This window comes from Dendrobates tinctorius, unplaced genomic scaffold (genome assembly GCF_039654945.1).
Source record: "Dendrobates tinctorius isolate UK_male_01 unplaced genomic scaffold, ASM3965494v1 ptg000086l, whole genome shotgun sequence".
Classification (NCBI taxonomy): Eukaryota; Metazoa; Chordata; class Amphibia; order Anura; family Dendrobatidae; genus Dendrobates; species Dendrobates tinctorius.
The window spans coordinates 50,360,102-50,380,344 of record NW_027361754.1 but is presented as its reverse complement, the minus strand read 5'-3'; the positions used below and the strand labels follow the sequence as shown (position 1 = coordinate 50,380,344).

Here is a 20,243-nt window from a genome sequence, read left to right as displayed (position 1 = left end):
TTGTCTCCGCTTTAAGGGCATCTCTCTTTCAGCGAAGGAGGATCTTGCTTTGGCTGCCTCGGCTTCGGCACGAGTGACGGCAGCGAGCTCTGCTAATGACGACCTGCTGGAGCTTGCTCGTGACCTCGTTTTCAGTGAGGATGTGCTGTTTCGAGACATTATGCGCTTAGCTTCGTATTGCTGAGTATATTAGAGGGAGACAGTCTATGTGTGGCGGCTTCCGCGTGGCGGGAAAGATGAAGCACTTGTTGGCGGGCTGCACTCTCAGTACTTGTGACTGTATGGTGGCTGCTGCAGTATCCGCGGCAGTGCGGTGTGGGTACAAGCGGCTCCTTAAGTCGTATTCACTATCGCAGGCATCTAGCATCTGTTTTACTGTTCTGCCTTCATACACGGTGTGCAATTCAGCATACAGCATAAACCACTGTTCTGTGTTCCAAATAAGCAGACAGTTCTCTGTAGTCTAACTTGTTTATTGGTGAACAGTATAGAACAGCACGGTAAAACTATAAGGAATACAAGCAACATGGGTAAGTATTGGGCACATGATCACACAGCTAACACAATTATAGAAAGTGTACAGTGATGCAAACATTACATAGGAATACATGAGTCTCTGATTACATTCACTGTGAACTGGCAGCTTAACAGTTAATGACATCACCTGGCTGATAAACAGTAAATTAACACTTCTGTAAATCACTGCATTGCAAGAAAACACTGATTCTTACCAGATATGCTTTACCCAGATAGCGACTCAAGTAGAGAAGTTACAGGAAAACAAAGGTTAACAGGAGGACAAAAGTAACATGTGCGTCCTATGAGATACACAAAAGGAAAATGGCATCTCCCTCATCCCAGAATACACTGCTTCGTTCCCACAATGCATTGCTTCAATCCCACAGTGCATTGCTTCTGTTAAAGGCACAGGTTGTAAATGCTATTTAAGACACAGCTATAAATTTAGCCACCACTAGATGGTGCTATAACTAACCCAGCACATAATACAAACATTGCCTTATTCAGAGCACATAACACAACAGACTGCCCTATATCCAGAGGGCAGAACATCCATGGTTACTTCCACTAGCAACTAGCTGTCACTATATCAGTGGATGAGACCATGGATACCTAAGGTTCTGCCATGCCTGCACATGCGGATAGAGACAGTGAATCAGAAAAACTATGCTACATTTCTAGTTAAAGGTATTTGCTAATATTATTATTATTTCTCCTAGTACATATTGGGGTAGGATCTTAGAGATGGGCAATACCCTTAAGCAAAAGTTAACTCATTAGATGCCAAATTCTTTGACCGCTAATATCCCCATGACAGAGGCCAAATTAAAAGCTAAGAAAAATGTTTTAGTCCGCTCTGCATCCACAATTACATCAGGTGTCCAGTTGAAAATCAAAAATTTGGTTAAAGGTCCACTTTAAGTGGACAATTTTTTAAGTTATTTTTCATGCTACACCTAACTATTACCCATTAACTGGCTACATTTATTTTTAAGGGATGCATTGACGTCCATACTTTGCAATAATACTATATTTCTATACTTTGGTTGCCCTGGTTCCTACTTCCTATGATTGGTACAAGCTGCTTTTTGTAGAAAGGAGTAACGCTTAGCTATGTTTAGGGTTATGGTCGTGCTTTTGAGAACACTAGATGCCACTCATCCCTTATTACACAGTCACAGCAGAGTCCGGGTTTGGCTTGCATCAGATGCAAAAACAGTGTTAAGACCTCCAAATACTATTAGTACTGTATATTTTGAGTGTTTGCAAAAAAAAAAAAATTTCTTGGGAGAATTTTAATATTTGAGGTAAGCAATTATGTGGGCTGAGATTTACTTTCATATTATTCTCACGTCTATTCCATCAAGACAACTTGGCATTCCTGCTCTCTGTCCAGGCAATTATGTTGTGTAGGTTAATGATGGCGGACAACAAATATAATGGTTCCCAGGTGAGGACATCATGTGCAGGGAGTGCAGATAAAGCAAACCATGTCACAGAGCCATTTGGTCCAAAAGATTGCAAAAGCTCCATAGACATGGCTGTGACCGTTCCAACCATTCTAATGTTCCAAGCAGTTTTTTTTACCCTACCTAAAATACTATGCAAAACTTCGAATCTATCGCAACGTTCTGCTAATGGCTCATGAATATTGCATACGTTATTAAAAAGATCTCTTGGACTTGATGAGGCTGGAGTACTTATTTTCAAAATCCATTTCAGAATGACTACATGATCCTGAGTATTAGGCTGTGTACACACGCTGCGGATTTTGCTGCGGTTCCGCAGCGGTTTTGGCCGCTGCGGTGTACAGTAGCATGATTCCCTATGGGAATCAAAAACCATAATGCAGACGGTGCGGAATTTTCCGCGCGGATTATCTGCGGTTTTCAATCCGCAGAAAGAATTGACATGTCAATTCTTTCTGCGGATTCTGCTGCGGTTTGCCATCTCCTCCATTGAGGAGATGAAAAACCACAGAGCAAAACCGCTGAGCAATCCGCAGGTAAAACCGTAGGTATTTTGACCTGCGGTTTCACCTGCGGATTTTAAAAAATCCGCGCGGATGAATCCGCGCATAATCCGCAGCGTGTGCACACAGCCTCAATTTGAGCAGTTTAGGAGTCCAGCTAGACTTGGACTCCTAAAATGCCCATTTTTATTAAGTGGAAAAGCTTTTTAAAAAGAATGTATTACACAGTCATGCTGATATGGATTTTCAGAGGGAGTACACCAGTCTCATCAGGTTTTTCTATTCAATAATGGATGCATCACTGCAGGACGGTTGCTTTTGATTACAACTGTTTGTATTGTGAAATCTGGTGACCGATCCCCCTTTGAGCTGATTTTTAGTGATGCCAATGCCGTATAAAAAAAAACGGTTAATATTGAGGTGGTGAGGATATAATGAAGCCAGTCAAATCCAGAACTTCATAAATAAGTTGATGTAATGCACTTTGCTTGTGTCCTGACCTTGTCTCCCAGGGCGCCGCGTCTTCTCAGTTTATCAGTGTCCATTTTGGCAGTAGTTGTAATGGAGAGGCGCAGCGCCCTGTTAGATTGCTGTTCCCTGACAAGATGCAGTCATTTCATTACGGTGGACATGTGTTTTTCCTCCCCGCTGGCTTCCTCCCAGGGGTTCATGTTCTCTTTGAGTGTAATGCATCTCCTGGTACTCTCCTTTTATTCTGGCATTGTCATAGTCCTGCTGCTGCGCTGTGTACAATTAGATTGTCTTTGTCTGTCCACTTTGACAGCCATGTACACAGGAGAATGAAGACTTGCAGAACACAGCAGTGTCTGTGTGCTGGGGAGCAGACGGAATGTTTAACGGAACCTTGCTCCTAGGACTCTGTTCACATCTGCCTTGTGGCTTCCTTTTATAACAGATGTCATGACACTATGTCGAATGCATTGCGTAGAGGCCACGGTGGCTTATGAGAGGGCGCATCGTTTTCTGCCAAGGTGTTCATGGTTTTCACAGGGAAAATCCCCTTGCGCACACACACTGTTTTCTCTTTTGAATCTGAATGAGTCACTGATACAGATGTGAACAGAGACTTAAGGAACCCATACACATTAGACTGCCGGACGAACTCGCTGATACTCTGTGTATAGGGAACTGAATAGGGAATGATGTCTAGGGAAATACAGACCCAATTTTTGACTGCAGTTTATCTTGTTCTTGTGGAGATTAGGTATAATGTATCGTCCCCTGGCCTGTTCCCCCCCTCCCCACACTGTCTTGGAGTGTTATCCGTCCCCCCCATGCCAGAGTATTGTCCGTCCACCCCCCCTTGCTGGAGTTTTGTCTGTCCCTCCCGTCCTGGAGTATTGTCCCCACCCCCCTGTCCCGGTGTGATGTGCCCCCATCCTGGTGTAATGTCCCTATCTTGGGCCTCTTCTATTCATCTCACTACAAGCCAACGATTGTACTCTCCTCCCACACCACTCTGCGTTCTGTTCTCTAGCCAGCAGCTGACCTCAATGTTCCTATATGGGATGTGCATGATGTCGCTGCCTTGCTCCCCATGTCAGTGGCATGCCCACATCTGCTGCTAGCCTCTTGTTCTGCCCATTCTGTGCAGTAAGATATTTTTAAATGCTGTTCCAGCTATCGCCAGTAGGTGTCATAAGTTGCCCTTCTCTTTCTTACTCATGTGTTTGGAATCTTCTGTTTCCTAAATAGTTAACTGTTCAGAACCGCCCTTCTTCCTTCCCTGGTCAACAACATGTAATCATTTTCAGCCTGTCTACTGACTAGCTCACATCTGCTCAGCTCCCTGCAAAACCATTGTTTATAACAAGCGGATTACGTTTTTACCTGAATCATCCACATTTTGTACAACAATATGCTGAATTATCCATAACTGTGTTCAACAATCTCTGACATCATCTACAACTTTGTACAACAACCCCTGGTCTCATCTACTACTGTGTTCTACTATACCATCTGTTATCATCTCCCATTGTTGTCCATATCATCCCAATAAATATAGACTTAAGCACCCATACAGTCTTGTTTCTGGGAGTGGATGAAAGGTTAAGCCGTCTGCTGGAATCCACACAGCATCATACGTGGAAGAAGGCAGAACACCTCTGATTAGCTAATAATATGTATTGCATCGCAGGCAGCCAGCAAATCGCTGTCTCGCCCTCTGTGACTGTGATAATTGTTCCCCTGCTGACAACGGTGGAACTCCTGTATATGGCGAACTTGGGTGAGATGGCTGTCAGCCAAGTCATCTCTATCTATTGTTTATGGGCCCCTAATGTGTAGTAGGTAGGGGCAACAGGTCAGAACTAGGTTTAAGGTTTACAGCAGTTTAGTATTTTATATTTTGGCGATTCAGTGGATAATAGACTTTTTACGGATCCACTAATCCTAAGTGAACTGTCGGCACTGCACGTATAATGTTCTGTGGTGCTAAATTATCCAATTAGTGACAGTAATGTAGGCCAGCAATCATTCCCCACCGGCTTTTATATTTTTTGACTAATGATGTGATCGTAAGAGATTCAATACTGCTACCTGTTGTCTGTGGTTACATAAGCCTTTTGCGCAGTACGCAGACGAATTACTGGGAAAATAACTACAAACCAAAATCAGGCTAATATCAAAGCTCATCCATCACAACAAGATATAATACCCAAAGAAAAAATGGATTAAAGAGCAATAAAGTAAAAATATATATTTTTATTATTATTTTCCTCCAAAAAAGGAATAATAAAATACAGGTAATGAGTCAATCAAGAATCACAATATATAAAGGAATCAGCGACACTTAGTATCCACATATAGATTAGAAAGGGTGTCTAAATAGGCAAGTAAAAATAGATTGCACAAAAATTGGTTTCATATAGTAGATATATATATACATACATATGTGGCAAAATATATAGTATAATGCTTAGTTGCAAGTTTTTTCAAATATGTATATATGAAAAATAAGGCAGTTTGTCACCAATTAGATATTAAAGTGCACAGGTGCGTATATCAAAATATATCCATAGGTCTATAATAAATAATGTTAAGGCAATCCTAAAAAATGGATCTGCCATATATACATAAGGAGATAGAGGGTTTAATCATATGTCAATGGTGATAGATAACACTGCCAGATATAATGAAGTCAAAAAGAACCAGTGCAAAAAATTGTAATACAAAAATTACAATAAGCCAAGACCCAGACTTAATATTAGTGGAAAACAGGAAGCTAAATAGCGAAACGTGCGTTGGGGTCCCGTTTTCCACTAATAGTAAGTCTGGGTCTTGGCTTATTGTAATTTTTGTATAACAATTTTTTGCACTGGTTCTTTTTGACTTCATTATATCTGGCAGTGTTATCTATCACCATTAACATATGATTAAACCCTCTATCTCCTTATGTATATATGGCAGATCCGTTTTTTAGGATTGCCTTAACATTATTTATTATAGACCTATGGATATATTTTGACATACGCACCTGTGCACTTTAATATCTAATTGGTGACACAAACTGCCTTGTTTTTCATATATACATATTTGAAAAAACTTGCAACTATGCATTATACTATATATTTTGCCACATATGTATGTATATATATATCTACTATATGAAACCAATTTTTGTGCAATCTATTTTTACTTGCCTATTTAGACACCCTTTCTAATCTATATGTGGATACTAAGTGTCGCTGATTCCTTTATATATTGTGATTCTTGATTGACTCATTACCTGTATTTTATTATTCCTTTTTTGGAAGAAAATAATAATAAAAATATATATTTTTACTTTATTGCTCTTTAATCCATTTTTTCTTTGGGTATTACTGGGAAAATAAGTATTTAATACACTGCCGATTTTGCAAGTTTTCCTACCTACAAAGAATGGCGAGATCTGTAAATTTTATCTTAGGAAAACTTTAACTGTGAGAGACAGAATCTAAAAATAAAAACCAGAAAATAACATTGTATAATTTTTACATAATTTGCATTTTGTTTCTTGAAATAAGTATTTGATCACCTACCAATCAGCATGAATTGTCTCACAGATCTGTTAGATTTTCTATAAGAAGCCCTCCTACTCTGAGTCATTACTTGTTTGAACTTGTTACCTGTATAAAAGACACCTGTCCACACACTCAATCAATCACACTCCAACCTTTCCAACATGACCAAGACATGACCAAGACTAAAGAGGTGTCTAAGGACACCAATGACAAAAAATGTAGACCTACACAAGGCTGGGATGGGCTACAGGACAATAGGCAAGCTGCTTGGTGAGACAGCAACAACTCTTGGCACAACTATTCGAAAATGGAAGAAATACAAGGTGACGGTCAATCTTCTTTGGTCTGGGTCTCCATACAAGATCTCTCTTCATGGGGTAAGGATGATTATGCGAAAGGTCAAGAATGAGCCAAGAACTACACGGGGGGGGGGGGGACCTGGTCAATGACCTGAAGAGAGCTGGGACCACAGTCTTAAACAGTACCGTCAGTAACACACTGCATCGTTGAGGATTAAAATCCTGCAGGGGACACAAGGTCCGCCTGTTCACGTCAGCACATGTCCAGACCCGTTTGAAGTCCGCCAATTACCATATGGATGATCTAGGGGAGGCATGGGAGAAGGTCATGTGGCCAGATGAGACCAAAATAGAACTTTTTGGTATAAATGCCACTCGTCATGTTTGGAGGAAGAAGGATGAGTACAACCCCCAAGAACACAGTCCTAACCATGAAGCATTGTGAGGAAAACATCATACTTTGGGGGTGTTTTTCTGCAAAGGGGACATGTCAACTGCACCATATTAAAGGAAGGATGGATGGGGTCATGTATCGTGATATTTTGGCCAACAACCTTCTCCCCTCAGTAAGAGGTCCAGCATGACAATGACCCGAAACACACAGGGCAACTAAGGAGTGGCTCCGTAAGAAGCATTTCAAGGTCCTGGAGTGGCCTAGCCATTCTCCAGACCTGAACTCAATAGAAAATCTTTGGAGGGAGCTGAAACTCAATGTTGCCCAGCCACAGCCCCAAAATCTGAAAGATCTGGAGAAGATTTCTATGGAGGAGTGGGCCAAAATCCCTGCTGCAGTGTGTGCAAACTTGGCCAAGAACTACAGGAAATGTCTGGCCTTTTGTAATTGCAAACAAAGGTTTCTGTACCAATTATTAAGTTCTGTTTTTCTATTGTATCAAATACTTATTTCATGCAATAGAATGCAAATTAATTATGTAAAATTCATGCAATGTAATTTTCTGGATTTTTTTTTTAGATTGTCTGGTTGAAATGTACCTACCATAAAAATTACAGACCTCTCCATTCTTTGTAGGTGGAAAAACTTGCAAAATCGGCAGTGTATCACATACTTATTTTCCCCACTGTATAGGCCCATCACACATTGCGATCTCGCTAGCGAGATCGCTGCTGAGTCACAAGTTTTGTGACACAACAGCGATCTCACCAGCGAGATCGCTATGTGTGAGAGCGATCAGCGACCGGCCCCCCTGCCGGTATCGCTGATCGCTCTGGGAAACCTCTGGACATTTCTTTCGTTGCTGATCTCCCGCTGGCCAGCACGCATCGCTGTGTGTGACAGGCGGGAGACCAGCGATCAGCGATAAAATAATTTAAAAAAAAAAGAATATTACTATTCTCACCTTCCGACGTCCCACGCAGCATTCCCGCCTCTCTCCACGCTCCGGTCCCAGTAATCCTTTGCAAGAATGACCGCGAGACTTCGCGATCCAGCGAGAACGGTAATTCTCGCAAAGGATTACTGGGACCGGAGCGTGGAGAGAGGCGGGAATGCTTTGCGGGACGTCGGAAGGTGAGAATAACAATATTTTTTATTTTAATTCTATTTTTGACATGAATCAGCGCTGAACACAGCGATGCCGCGCGTTCGGCGTCGCTGTGCTGATCGCTGGTGAAGCTGCCTGTTTGACAGCTCACCAGCGAGCACATAGCGATTCACCAGCGATCCTGACACGTTGATATCGTTGTCGGGATCGCTGGTAAGTCGCTATGTGTGACGAGGCCTTATGCCTAAACTAAATAAATCATGGTGCATACAAATACTTTAAAGTGAAAATGTTCTTTGTGCAAAACCAAAAATTGACTAACCGTATAGATGTGCACAATCTCTGAACCATCCCTTTTTTGGGCACCAATCCTTGCAGCCCAGTAGGGAGAGACAGATTAGGGATAAAAGAGATAGCTCCCTTATCCCTCCCTACTAGAGATGAGCGAATATTTCAATGTTCTGTTCAGATTACGATTGCCGAATATGCAATATTCGCCGATTTAATTTGTCGAATATTCGTCGAACATAACCGAACACTATTTATGACAATGGGAGGCAAAAATAAACGCATGCACAATACTTTAAGGGCCTGTCACACTAAACCATATTGCTAGCAATATCGCTATAACGTCACTGGTTTTTGTGACGTTATAGCGATATTGCTAGCGATATCGCTATGTCTGATACTTGCCTCCGACCGCTCCCCCGCTGGTTATCGCTGATCGCGCGAGAGCGTCCTGGACCATTTCTCGTCGTCAGCTTCCTGCTGGGACTTCCTGCTGTGGAGACGAGCGACGCGTGGACGCGGGCGGGAGGACGTCAGGACCGCCTCGTCTGACAGGTAAGTAGTGACCCCTGCTATGTCGCTGGTGAGATCTGCCTGTGTGGCAGCTCACTAGCGACCACTTAGTGATGTACCAGCGATCCTGACCGCGTCATGTCGCTTGTCGGGATCGCTGGTGCATCGCTAAGTGTGACAGTACCTTTATAATGGCCCAAAATGCCGCCAAAACACATCAAATGAGGGACAGACCCCAGGAAAGTGGCCTCCATTCACCCACAATGCAAATTGTAGCTTGGCACTGCAGCAATCAGCCAGACATGAGGTATCTGGGTCTGGGACAGCATTTACAGCTTTCAGTTTGAACGTCACAGTAAGACAAGGCAGGAGGCAGAGCAAGAGTTAACGGATTTATTAATAGGGAGATAATAGGTTAAGCAGAGGGTATGGGAGGTGAGATTTAGGAAAGAACAAATGTTCATGAAAAGTGTAACATCAGTCTGCCGGCTTCCTGGCTGCAGAGGCTTGGAATTCGACAGTGGTGCCCACGCAAGCGGCATGTGAAGTCTCTGGTTTGGTCCTGAAGAAGTTGAGGATCTGGTTCCCAACGAAGGTGGCATATCCTTGCTGTCCTAAGCGAGGTTCTGCATCAACGGTTCGCTGTACGGGATGCAGCACCGTCTGCGATACTGTCGGAGCGTGACTCAGCTTGGTGGTGAAGTCGGAGGAGGAATTACATAGTTCTGTATGAGTCACAAGGTCAGTCTTAGGCGTCACGCTTGCGGCAATTACTGGACCGGAATGTATAGTTTTTTTAGTCACAGGAGTCAGCGGGCCCACAGCAGCTTGCTGCTCACAGTCAGTGCGCTCGTATGCAGGGGACCTACAGCGCGGGCCTGCGCTATCTAGTTGCTCTAAGGAGGGAGCGCAACCTTCCTCTCTTGTGCGCTCTGTCTTCCCGCCAAGTCCTCTGCTTTCTCTTGCTCACCACTTTTTATTCTAGTCACGCCCCCTGCTGTCGGGTGCAGAGGTCGGTCTGGGACAGAAAGCTTTTTCCTGTGCAACAATGGTGACAGCACCGACAGTTCCGGAACCCGCACAAGAGAGGTACCCCTGGTCCGGGTCCATCTTCCTACACATACACCTTGAACACCAAGCCTAATTCCCCTTTCACCACTGCCTCACTTTTTCCCAGTCATGTTGCTCACATAGTGTGGTAGGAGCGCAGTATTAGCAACAAAAAATTAGATTTTAAACTCTGCACCACCTCTGCAAACAGCTGAATATCATCAACCGTAAATTCCATGGTGAAATATAGCGTGCTGTATTGTGTTAGTCACAGAAGAAAAAATTGTTTGAGTGTGGATGAGGCCTGTATGACAAAGAAGTTATGCTACAAACAATTTGAAAGTCAGGCCTCTACAGCTTAATTTCAACCCAACAAAATGACAAAGTGTGATATGGCGAGTTGTCTAAGTTTTTGCAACTGAAAAATTATAATGTTTTTTTAATGTACCTTAGGTCTGCAGACAGTATCATATCCCCACAGCACTAAATGACAAGGTGGGATACAGCAGGCTGTTTCACATTTAGCTAGTGAAAAGATATTATTTAGAATGCTATACTCGTGCATGGAGCACAATAGAAGCAGTGCACATCACACTTGTAGAATATGTGCCCTGCTGACTTTGTCTGTGGACCTCAGTAATGGGCTTGATAGAGCCCAGAGATGGGTGGAGATAGATGTAAACCTTGTGGGGGGCTGCTGTCACTTTGAAAACTGCTTTCATGGATTTTTATTCTGACTATGATGAGGTTTTTTTTTTAGATCGAAGTGCCCATGTTCTTGCACCAGGACCCCTTGTGTTTGCCAATGCACAGATAGGATCACACTGCCATACGGTGTACCAGACATGTAGTGACTGTATTGTTTAGAACTCCTGGAATTTTACACTGCCTCAATAATTAAATTGTTCACTAATTGACAGAATCCATCTTTTTAATGTTATGTTTTTGGTTTTTTTCTATTTCCAGTATCCATTGATACCATCCAGGAGGTCTGTGAGGGGAAGCAGTCTGAGATCTTCCAGCGTTACGCTGATGGCAGCTTCGACCCCAACTGTTGTTTCAGTATCTACTATGGGGATCACATGGAGTCTCTGGATTTGGTGTCCTCAAGTGGTGAAGAAGCTCGAACATGGATAACTGGTCTGAAGTACCTGATGGCAGGGATCAGTGATGAAGATAGTCTGTCTAAGCGGCAAAGAACCCGTGACCAATATCCTTTCGTGCAAACTAGTGCTGGTATTGAATGATGGCGAAGTCTATGCTAGTGATGAGCAAACGTGCCTGGATAAGGTGTTATCTGCGTATACTCTGGTGCTAACCGAGTGACTTTGGTGTGCTCGAAAAATATGGTCGAGTTTCTGCAGCTGCATGTCTCCCGGCTGTTCGAGAGCTGCAGCATATGCGGGTATTGCCTAACAAACAGGACATCCTTGCATGTGTTGCCACTGTTGAACAGCCAGGAGACATGAAGCCGCGGGGACTCAAATACATTATTCGAGCACACTGAAGACACTCGGTTAGCACAGAGCATAACACCTTATCCAAGCACATCACTAGTATAGACCTCTCCTATTTCCTAGTCCATGGTCTGTGGTTTTTAATATTTATTTTTATAGTGTATTGGGCCTCATGCAATTTCAATATTATGGGTCACTGATGCATCAACATCGGACTTCTATGGCTGTATACGGTACTACTGTGTTTCTCTGATTCTAGACCAAGGCAGGCAGAAAAAGATCTGTAACAAACTCCCTTAAATACTATTTTATGCTGCATTGCTTTGAGTGGGGAAGCATATTGTGCCTCAATAGGAACCATACTGTGGTACATGGACATCCTATAGGTCCTTAAATGGTAGAATAGCAAAGTCCTTATAAAGCAAGAAACTTCCAATTTACTTGTTCTGAAAAAATTTCTCTCCTCTCAAAATAAGTTTAATCAAATTATTGTTTACTGCTCATTGCCTAGAGGACCATTCAACAGTGCAATGGCTGAGCTTGGTGCAGTGCTGGCTGAGCTTGGTGCAGAGCTTACAAGCTCTTTTCAATAGAGCTTGTAAGTACTGGCTTTGCTAGAGAGCATTGCTAGCATTCAATCCCAGCCAGCTTCACCGCCATTGTGCATCCAATGCTGTAGATCCATAGAGAGAGCATGGCCTCTTGGTAGAGTTGGTGCTGACCCTTCAATAATATAGCAAAGAACTTGACACACAGATTAGATGAAAAATTAGTATTTCTTTTCCTCCTTCGCCTCATTGGGGGACACAGGTACTGTGGGTGTATGCTACTGCTGCCTGGAGGCTGACACGAAGTGAAAAAAAGAGTTTAGCTCCTCCTCCGCCATATACACTCTCGCCCCGATTGCGGGCGGAAACCAGTTTTTGCTTAGTGTCTGTTGGAGGCACACGTCGGTCTGTCTCAAGACTGATTTTTTATTTTTTTTTTCCACTTGAAGATAAGACGGGGTGACGGACCCTATTGAAAGGATCCGATCTCCCCAAACCGACAACGGGCTAGCACGTGCGAGTGTCCCTCTGCGTATCCTCTCCCACAATGTGAGATATTGTCAGACCACGGAGGTGAGATATGGGCGACGGACCCTATTGAAGGGGCCCGATCTCCCCAAACCAACAACAGGCGCGCATGTGCGAGTGTCCCTCCACGTATCCTCTCCTGCGCAGTGGGACATGATGCCGGACTTAGCCCTGTCCACCCGAGGGTATTGAAACTCCAGGCTGTACAGAGGCACAAGCGTAGTCCTTGCGGCCCCCACTGCCCCACCAATGCTAAGACTGCGGTGGGGCAAGGCGGCGGACGGTCCCTCTCCTCACCCCTTGAAGGGGTTAGATGGAGCTAGGGTGCCTGCACCGTTCTTGTTTCACATGGCGTCCCTCCCCTTTACCTGAGCTGGACGGAAGTGGATGGCCAAGGAGGGCTCCTGTAGCGGCGCAGGGCTGGAGCCCTTAGCTTCGCCCAGGCAGCAGCAGAGACAGGCGTCCAGCAGCGGCGGATCCAGTCCCAGCCTTGATTCTGGAGTCCAGCGGTTCCGCCCCCCCGGGCGGATAGTAAAAATTGAGGCCACGGCTTCAGCCGGAAGTCCCCGCCCCCCGTAGCATGAGCGGACGCCAAAGAAATTTAGGCCCCGGCTTCAGGCCGAAGCTAGGCCGCAAAAGGAAGTACCATCCAGGGGCTTGCCCACATTGCTGGCACACAGATTGAAGCGACGCCTCGCATGCTGAGGACACAGGGGACACAGGACTGGGGTAAGTGCTGCCCCCTAGCCCCACAGAGAGGCCACGCTAACAGAAGCAAAGATCGCCCTCCCCCGGCGGATGCCTAACAGGTACAGCATGTCAGGAAAACCTAAGACGCATACGTTCTTGTAGGCTGCATGCATCTCCTGTCGATCTGTTTTTCCGCGGGCGCAGAACAAGCGAGTATGCGAAGTCTGCGAGTCCGAATGCGCTCAGGAGCCCTCCACTGCGACCAAGCCCTGGAATGGGCGTTATCACTGTCGCAATCTATGGCGTCACTTACCAGAGCAATCGAGTCCCTTCGGACCCCAGATAGGGGCAGGGACAGTGGCTCGCCTGTCTTAGAGGGGTTCTCTACCTCACAGGAACCTCCGGCCTGCAGGGGCAGCCCTCACTCCAGGCAGACCCGGGGGAAACAAACCCATATGGCGTCTCCCGGTCCATCCGGTGCCTCGGCATCCGTGAGCTCTGCTTTTTGCTCCCCGTCACCATCAGTTGATAGCTAGCAAGGCTCGGACTACGACTCGGACGTGCCCCTTGACCCAGATACGCCGGGTGATCAGGAAACGGTTGACAGTCTCATAGAAGCTGTCAACCACACTCTGGGGATTGAGGATGATTCCACTCTGGCTTTGGGCCATAAGGTGTCATTTAAGTGAGTCAAGCGTCCCCAGAGTATTTTGCACTCACCCTGAATTTGAGGACATAGTGCAACGACACAGAGAATGACCGGACAGGCGGTTCTCGGGCCAGAAGGCACTCGAGGCGAAGTATCCTTTTGCCCCGGATCTCCGTAAAAAGTGGACGGAATCCCCAATGGTGGATCCACCTGTGTTGCGCTTGGCTACAAAAACTCTACTATCCGTCCACTGATCGTCTCATAGAGAACTTGGCTCGCTCAGTGTTTGAGGCATCAGGATCAGCACTCTCTCCCTCGTTCGCAGCAACGTGGGTAGCCAAGGCCATGGTCTTTTGGTCAGAATCATTGAAGAGAGCCTTGCAAGACATAGACCTACCAGCTGAAGTGTCAGAAATCACAAATCAGATAGCCATGGCGGGGGAATACTTGATCGATGCATCTTTAGATGCGGCCAACTGCATGGCACTTGCGGCCGCAAATGCAATCTCCATTAGGAGAGCGCTATGGTTAAGAACATGGCGGGCCGATTCAGCCTCAAAAAAGTCATTGACAGCGCTACCATACCAGTGTGGCTGCCTGTTCGGAGAGAAGTTAGATCAGCTCATCTCCAACGCCACAGGAGGCAAGAGCGGTTTTCTTCTTCAACAAAAGGTCAAACCGCTGTTTCGTCACCAGTTTCAGGCATGTTTTCAGGCCTTTCGCAACCCCGAGTGAACTATGGTGGCTAATTTCACTGCGTCAGGGTGCCCCAACCAGGATAGGGACCGACAGGTTTCATCTAGAGCCAACCCGTTGGGGAGGATCCGTACTAACCAGTCCAGGTCGAGGGGATCCAGGTCCCAAAGATCTTCAGTCAAATGACTCGGGGCATTTGTCAGGCGGCACCAGCAAGGTAGGCGGCCACCTACTCTGGTTTCACCATGCCTGGCTCAATGTTGCACATGACACATGGGTGAGAGAGCTTGTGTCCACAGGATACAAGATAGAATTTATCAGGTACCCCCAAGACGATTTCTTCTTTCCCTTCTTCCCAAAGTGGATACCCGGGCAAAGGCTCTACTAGGAGCCATCGATTCGCTCAGCCACAACAGAGTCATCATTCCGGTAGCAGAAAACGAGAAGACTCAGGGCTTCTATTCCAATCTGTTTGCAGTCCCCAAAAAGGACGGGACTGTCAGGCTCGTTTTGGATCTAAAGCTCCTGAACAAATTTATCATGATCAGACATTTCCTGATGGAGTCTCTCCGTTCAGTCATATCCGCAATGGGGCAGGGAGAGTACTTGGCCTCTATCGATAGTCAGGATGCCTATCTACATCAAAGGTTTCTACGCTTCACCATCAATGGTCTACATTTTCAGTTTGCAGCATTGCCCTTCGGGCTAGCCACTGCCCCCATAGTGTTCACAAAGGTCATGGCAGTCCCCATGGCCATCCTGCACTCCCAGGGCATAGTTGTATTCCCCTACTTAGACGACCTCTTTGTCAAGGGCCCTTCAAGGCAGACTTGCGAGGAAAGCGTCAGCATCACGCTAGATACTCTTGCCCGCTTAGGGTGGTTGGTCAATGTAAAGAAGTTATCCCTTGTTCAGGCTCAGAGAATTTCCTTTTTAGGGATGACCTTCGACACTTGCTGAGCATTGGTAATTCTCCCTCGAGACAAGGCCCTAGCCCTCCGGCAGGGAGTGCAGCTACTGCGCCAACCAGTCCCTCACACCATCCGTTTCTGCATGAGAATTCTAGGAAAAATGGTGGCAGCGATGGAAGTGATCCCGTTCGTCCAGTTCCATCTTCGCCCCCTGCAGCACGCCCTCTTGTAATCGTGGGACAAGAACCCGTTCACGCTCAATCATCGGTGCCGGTTGTCCTTTCAGGTCAGACAGTCACTAGAGTGGTGGACGATCAGTTCCTCCCTTTCCCCCAGATCAGTGGCTGGTGGTCACAACAGACGCCAGCCTTCTCGGCTGGAGAGCAGTTTTTCGCCACCTCATGGCCCAGGGACGGTGGTCACCGCAGGAAGCACGTCTCCCGATCAACTTGTTGGAGATATGGGCGATCCGGGTGACTCTGCAACGGTTTCTTCACCTTTCTAGGAGGCCGCCCTGTCCGGATTCAGTTGGACAACACCACGGCGGTGACTTATGGGACACCCTCACACCCAGGGCTGTGGGGTACTCGGTACCGGGCCCTGTGAGCTTCAATGAGAGATGTCACGGCAGCTGTGACCTGGCCCGTGGCCCTAGGTGCCCATTGTAAAAGGGGGTTGTTTCAGTGTGCTTGTGGTAGTGAAAGTTTATAAGTGATTCGTGACGCCACCTGTGGTGTTCGGCAATGAAGATGTAAGCCGACGCTGCAACAGTTCCTCTGGGACAGATGGTGTGGTGCAGCAGTGATGTTATAGCCCTCCACAGACAGGGCTGTAGTCCCAGGGCAGTGTAGGTGAGGTGACACGCAGATTGTATAGTGTCAGGCGCAGAGGATGCAGCAGTGCTGGGCCGGTTCTCGCCGGAATGAGTGGAGGACACCAGAGCATGTAGTTCCATAGCTTTACTCACAGTCTGTTGTACAAACAGGTGCCTGCCTCCGTGCCGTGTCCTCTGGGTCAGGGACTCAGTCAACCTCCCGGCCAGATGGAATACTCCTTTCCAACACTCCGCCAATATGTGCCTTGCTGAACGTCTCCTCTTATAGCGCCTTTAAGTGAAGTACTCCTAGTACTGAGTTACACTGGAGTTCCTCCTGTCCGATGTTCCAATGAACTCTACTTGTACGGCAGACAGCTGTAGCCTGTTTCGGGGACTCCTTGCTACTAAGTCCCGGCTCACTATCCAGTTGCTGTTGTGCCCCCAAGTCTTGTGTGGGAATAAAGTGGTCTCTACTTCTATTCCTCTGGTGTCTGCTGCAGGACCATTAGTATCCATACAACCTCGGGGACCGGGCCCCGGCCTTGCGCTTAGAACTTCTAGGAAGGGTTCTCTTCTAACCCACGTCCTCTGTTCTCTCTTACTCCTCATGTTCTGTACTAATCTTTCCTTCTATGGAGAATCAGGCTTTCAGTCTACGTTGCTCTTTCTCTTCCTCTCCCGTGCCAGCAGACCCAGGTCACTGGGATCCTCTGCAGCACCTCCATCCTTCCATCCCTCGCTCCGGGGATCTTCTCCTCTCCAACTCTCTAACCAACTGACCTCTAATCCTAAACTCTTCCCGCTCCTTGTAATATAAAACTAACTCCACCCACCTCCCAGCACGTTTCGTGTTCCAAGCAGGGAGCAACCAATGGGTGCTTTGCTATACTCCAAGCAGGGAGCCGCCGAAGGTGCTTTGCTACACTACTTTGTGGTGTGGGGGTGCAGGTGATGGAGTGTGGTCAGGAGTCTCCACCTTACCTGGACGGTGGGATACTACACCTCAGGAGGAGGTGCAGTACCTCTGTGGCGACTGAGCCTCAGGGCAACCATGGACTGAGCCTCAGGGCGCCACACTTACATAAATCACCAAGGGGGCACCTGCAGCAGGGCAACCATGCACGGGGTAGGGCATGTGCTTTGCTGGGCTGATAGGAACCGCTCGGTGATATCGGTGGTCCACATCCCGGGGATAGAGAACTGGGCATCAGATTCCTCAGCCGGCAGGGGCTTACGTCCGGGGAATGGTCACTACACCCAGAAGTCTTTCAGGAGATTTGCCAATGTTTGGGAACACCGGATGTGCATCTGATAGCCTCCAGGGTGAACGCCAAGGTGTCTGTATTTGTTGTTCAGTCCCGGGACCCGCAGGCAATCGCAGTGGATGCGCTGGTTCTGCCATGGAATCAGTTTCGCCTCCCATACTTATTTCCCCCGCTGCCACTACTTCCGAGGGTCAGCAAGAAGATCAAGGCAGAAGGGGTGCCAGTGATTCTGCTGGCCCCAGACTGGCCTCGTCAGGCGTGGTACGCAGATCTAGTGCAGCTGCTCGTCGATGTGCCATGGCGATTGCCAGAGCGCCCAGATCTACTTTCTCAGGGGCCGATCTGCCACCCGAACTCAGGGGCCCTGTGTTTAACGGCTTGGCCGTTGAATCTTGGATTCTGATGCAGGCGGGGTTTGGGTGCAAAGTGGTTGCTACGATGGTTAGCGCTCGGAAGCCTGCCTCAGCACGAATTTACCACCACATCTGGAATGTTTTCTTCTCATGGTGTTGGGACCATGGTTGTTCTCCACTGAGATTCTCCATCCCTGATATCTTGGCTTTTCTCCAGTGCTGGCCTAGACTCAGGCTTGGCCCCCAGTTCTCTCAGGAGAAAGATATCGGCTTTATCTGTCCTTTTTCAGCGCAGGATTGCTACCAACTTGCAGTTAAAGACTTTCATCCAGGGGGTCTCCCACTTTGTACCTCCCTATAAGGCACCTATGGATGCTTGAGACCTTAACCTGGTCCTTCTCTGCAGGAAGCTCCATTTGAGCCGCTACAGGATGTCTCTTTATCATACCTTTCCTGGAAGGTGGTGTTCCTAGTAGCTATAACATCAATCAGGCGGGTCTCTGAGCTGGCAGCATTATCTTGCCGAGCCCCGTTTATGACCTTTCACAAAGACAAGGTGGTTCTTAGACCAGCTCCTCCTTTTTTTGCCAAAAGTCGTTTCCTCGTTTCACATTAATGAGGATATTGTCTTCCCCTCTTTCTGTCCAGCACCGGTACACCATGTGGAAAAGGCCCTGCATACGTTAGACCTGGTAAAAGCACTCAGGAGGTACGTGTCGCGGACGGCACCCTTTCGTCAGACGTGCTGTTCGTGCTCCCTGAAGGTCGCGGGAAGGGACTCGCTGCCTCAAAATCGACCATAGCCAGATAGATTCGTTTGGCTATTCAGGAGTCCTATGGCATCTGAGGCACGCCGATTCCAGCACACTCTACACAGGCAGTGGGTGCCTCTTGGGCGCTTCGGCACCAGGCTTCGACGGAACAGGTTTGCAAGGCAGCAACCTAGTCCAGCCTGCACACGTCTACTAAACATTACACTATCCATACTCCAAGCTTCAGCGGATGCGAGCCTGGGTAGAAGAATTCTCCAAGCAGCGGTGGCGCACCTTTAGACAGGAGGTGCATGTAGCTTGGATCGGTGAGTCAACTTCCCACCCAGGGACTGCTTTAGGACGTCCCACAGTACCTGTGTCCCCCAATGAGGTGAAGGAGAAACATGGATTTTTGTGATAACTCACCGTAAATTCCTTTTCTCCGAGACGCTCATTGGGGGACACAGCACCGACCCTGTTAGCCAAGTTGGCTTCTGTTTAATTAATATGCTCTCTGTATGAGATTAGGGTGGTTATTTTCTAGACATGTTACCTGCATTAAGGTTGATGTTGTCTGATTTTTGTTTGGTCTCCTACTGCTTTTGCACCAAACTGGTTTCCGCCCGCAATCGGGGCGAGGGTGTATATGGCGGAGGAAGAGCTAACCACTTTTTTTCACTTAGTGTCAGCCTCCAGGCAGCAGTAGTATACACCCACAGTACCTGTGTCCCCCAATGAGGGTCTCGGAGAAAAGGAGTTTACTGTGAGTTTTCACAAAAATCCATGTTTCAACTAATTGACAATCCGTATATGTGATGAAGGTCGATTTTTATTTATTTGCATCTATTCTGAGTGCCAAGTTCTTTACTATATCTGATACTGTAGAGGCAAAGCTGCCTCATTATGCAGCATCGGGAAGGCACATTTTGGGCCGATGGTCCAAACTATCAATCGAGCAGGTGCATGCCAGGCCCAGCAACCAAGAAGCTGGGAGGCTGAAGAGAGATGAACAAACAGGATGGGAATAACCCTTTAAGTTGCTAGTATATGCCATCCCCGGTAGTCTAACCTAAGGGATCCCATGAATGAAGGGGGAGCAGTTTTGTGTCCTTTTTGCAGTTTTTCACCATTCACCTGTACTCCTAGAAGGTTCAGTCTGTTATTATTGATGGAGCTGAGCTGCAGTGGGTGGTCATGTTAGAGATGACGAATATGTACGGAGACTATCGCCGAATCCAAATTTGCCATATTTGTGCCATATTGATATCCTATTCGTGCCAAATTTACGCTTGATGTTAGTTTCCGAACGTGTTAGCTCATTTCTACTCCAATGTCGTCCGGCTTTGTTCGACGAATATTGTACATACAATATTCACCGGCGATCGTAATCCGAACCAAATATTGAAAAATTC

The 20,243-nt window shown here is 46.8% G+C and overlaps 1 protein-coding gene across 1 annotated transcript in view; it reads left to right on the top strand.

Moving 5' to 3' along the window:
* Window positions 1-20,243, top strand: part of PLCH2 (phospholipase C eta 2) — an 891,775-nt gene that overhangs the window by 630,717 nt on the left and 240,815 nt on the right. The window contains exon 4 of the mRNA XM_073585390.1: window positions 11,132-11,377. Within this exon, the coding sequence (XP_073441491.1) occupies window positions 11,132-11,377 (246 nt within the window). The remainder of the gene's footprint in view (window positions 1-11,131; window positions 11,378-20,243) is intronic.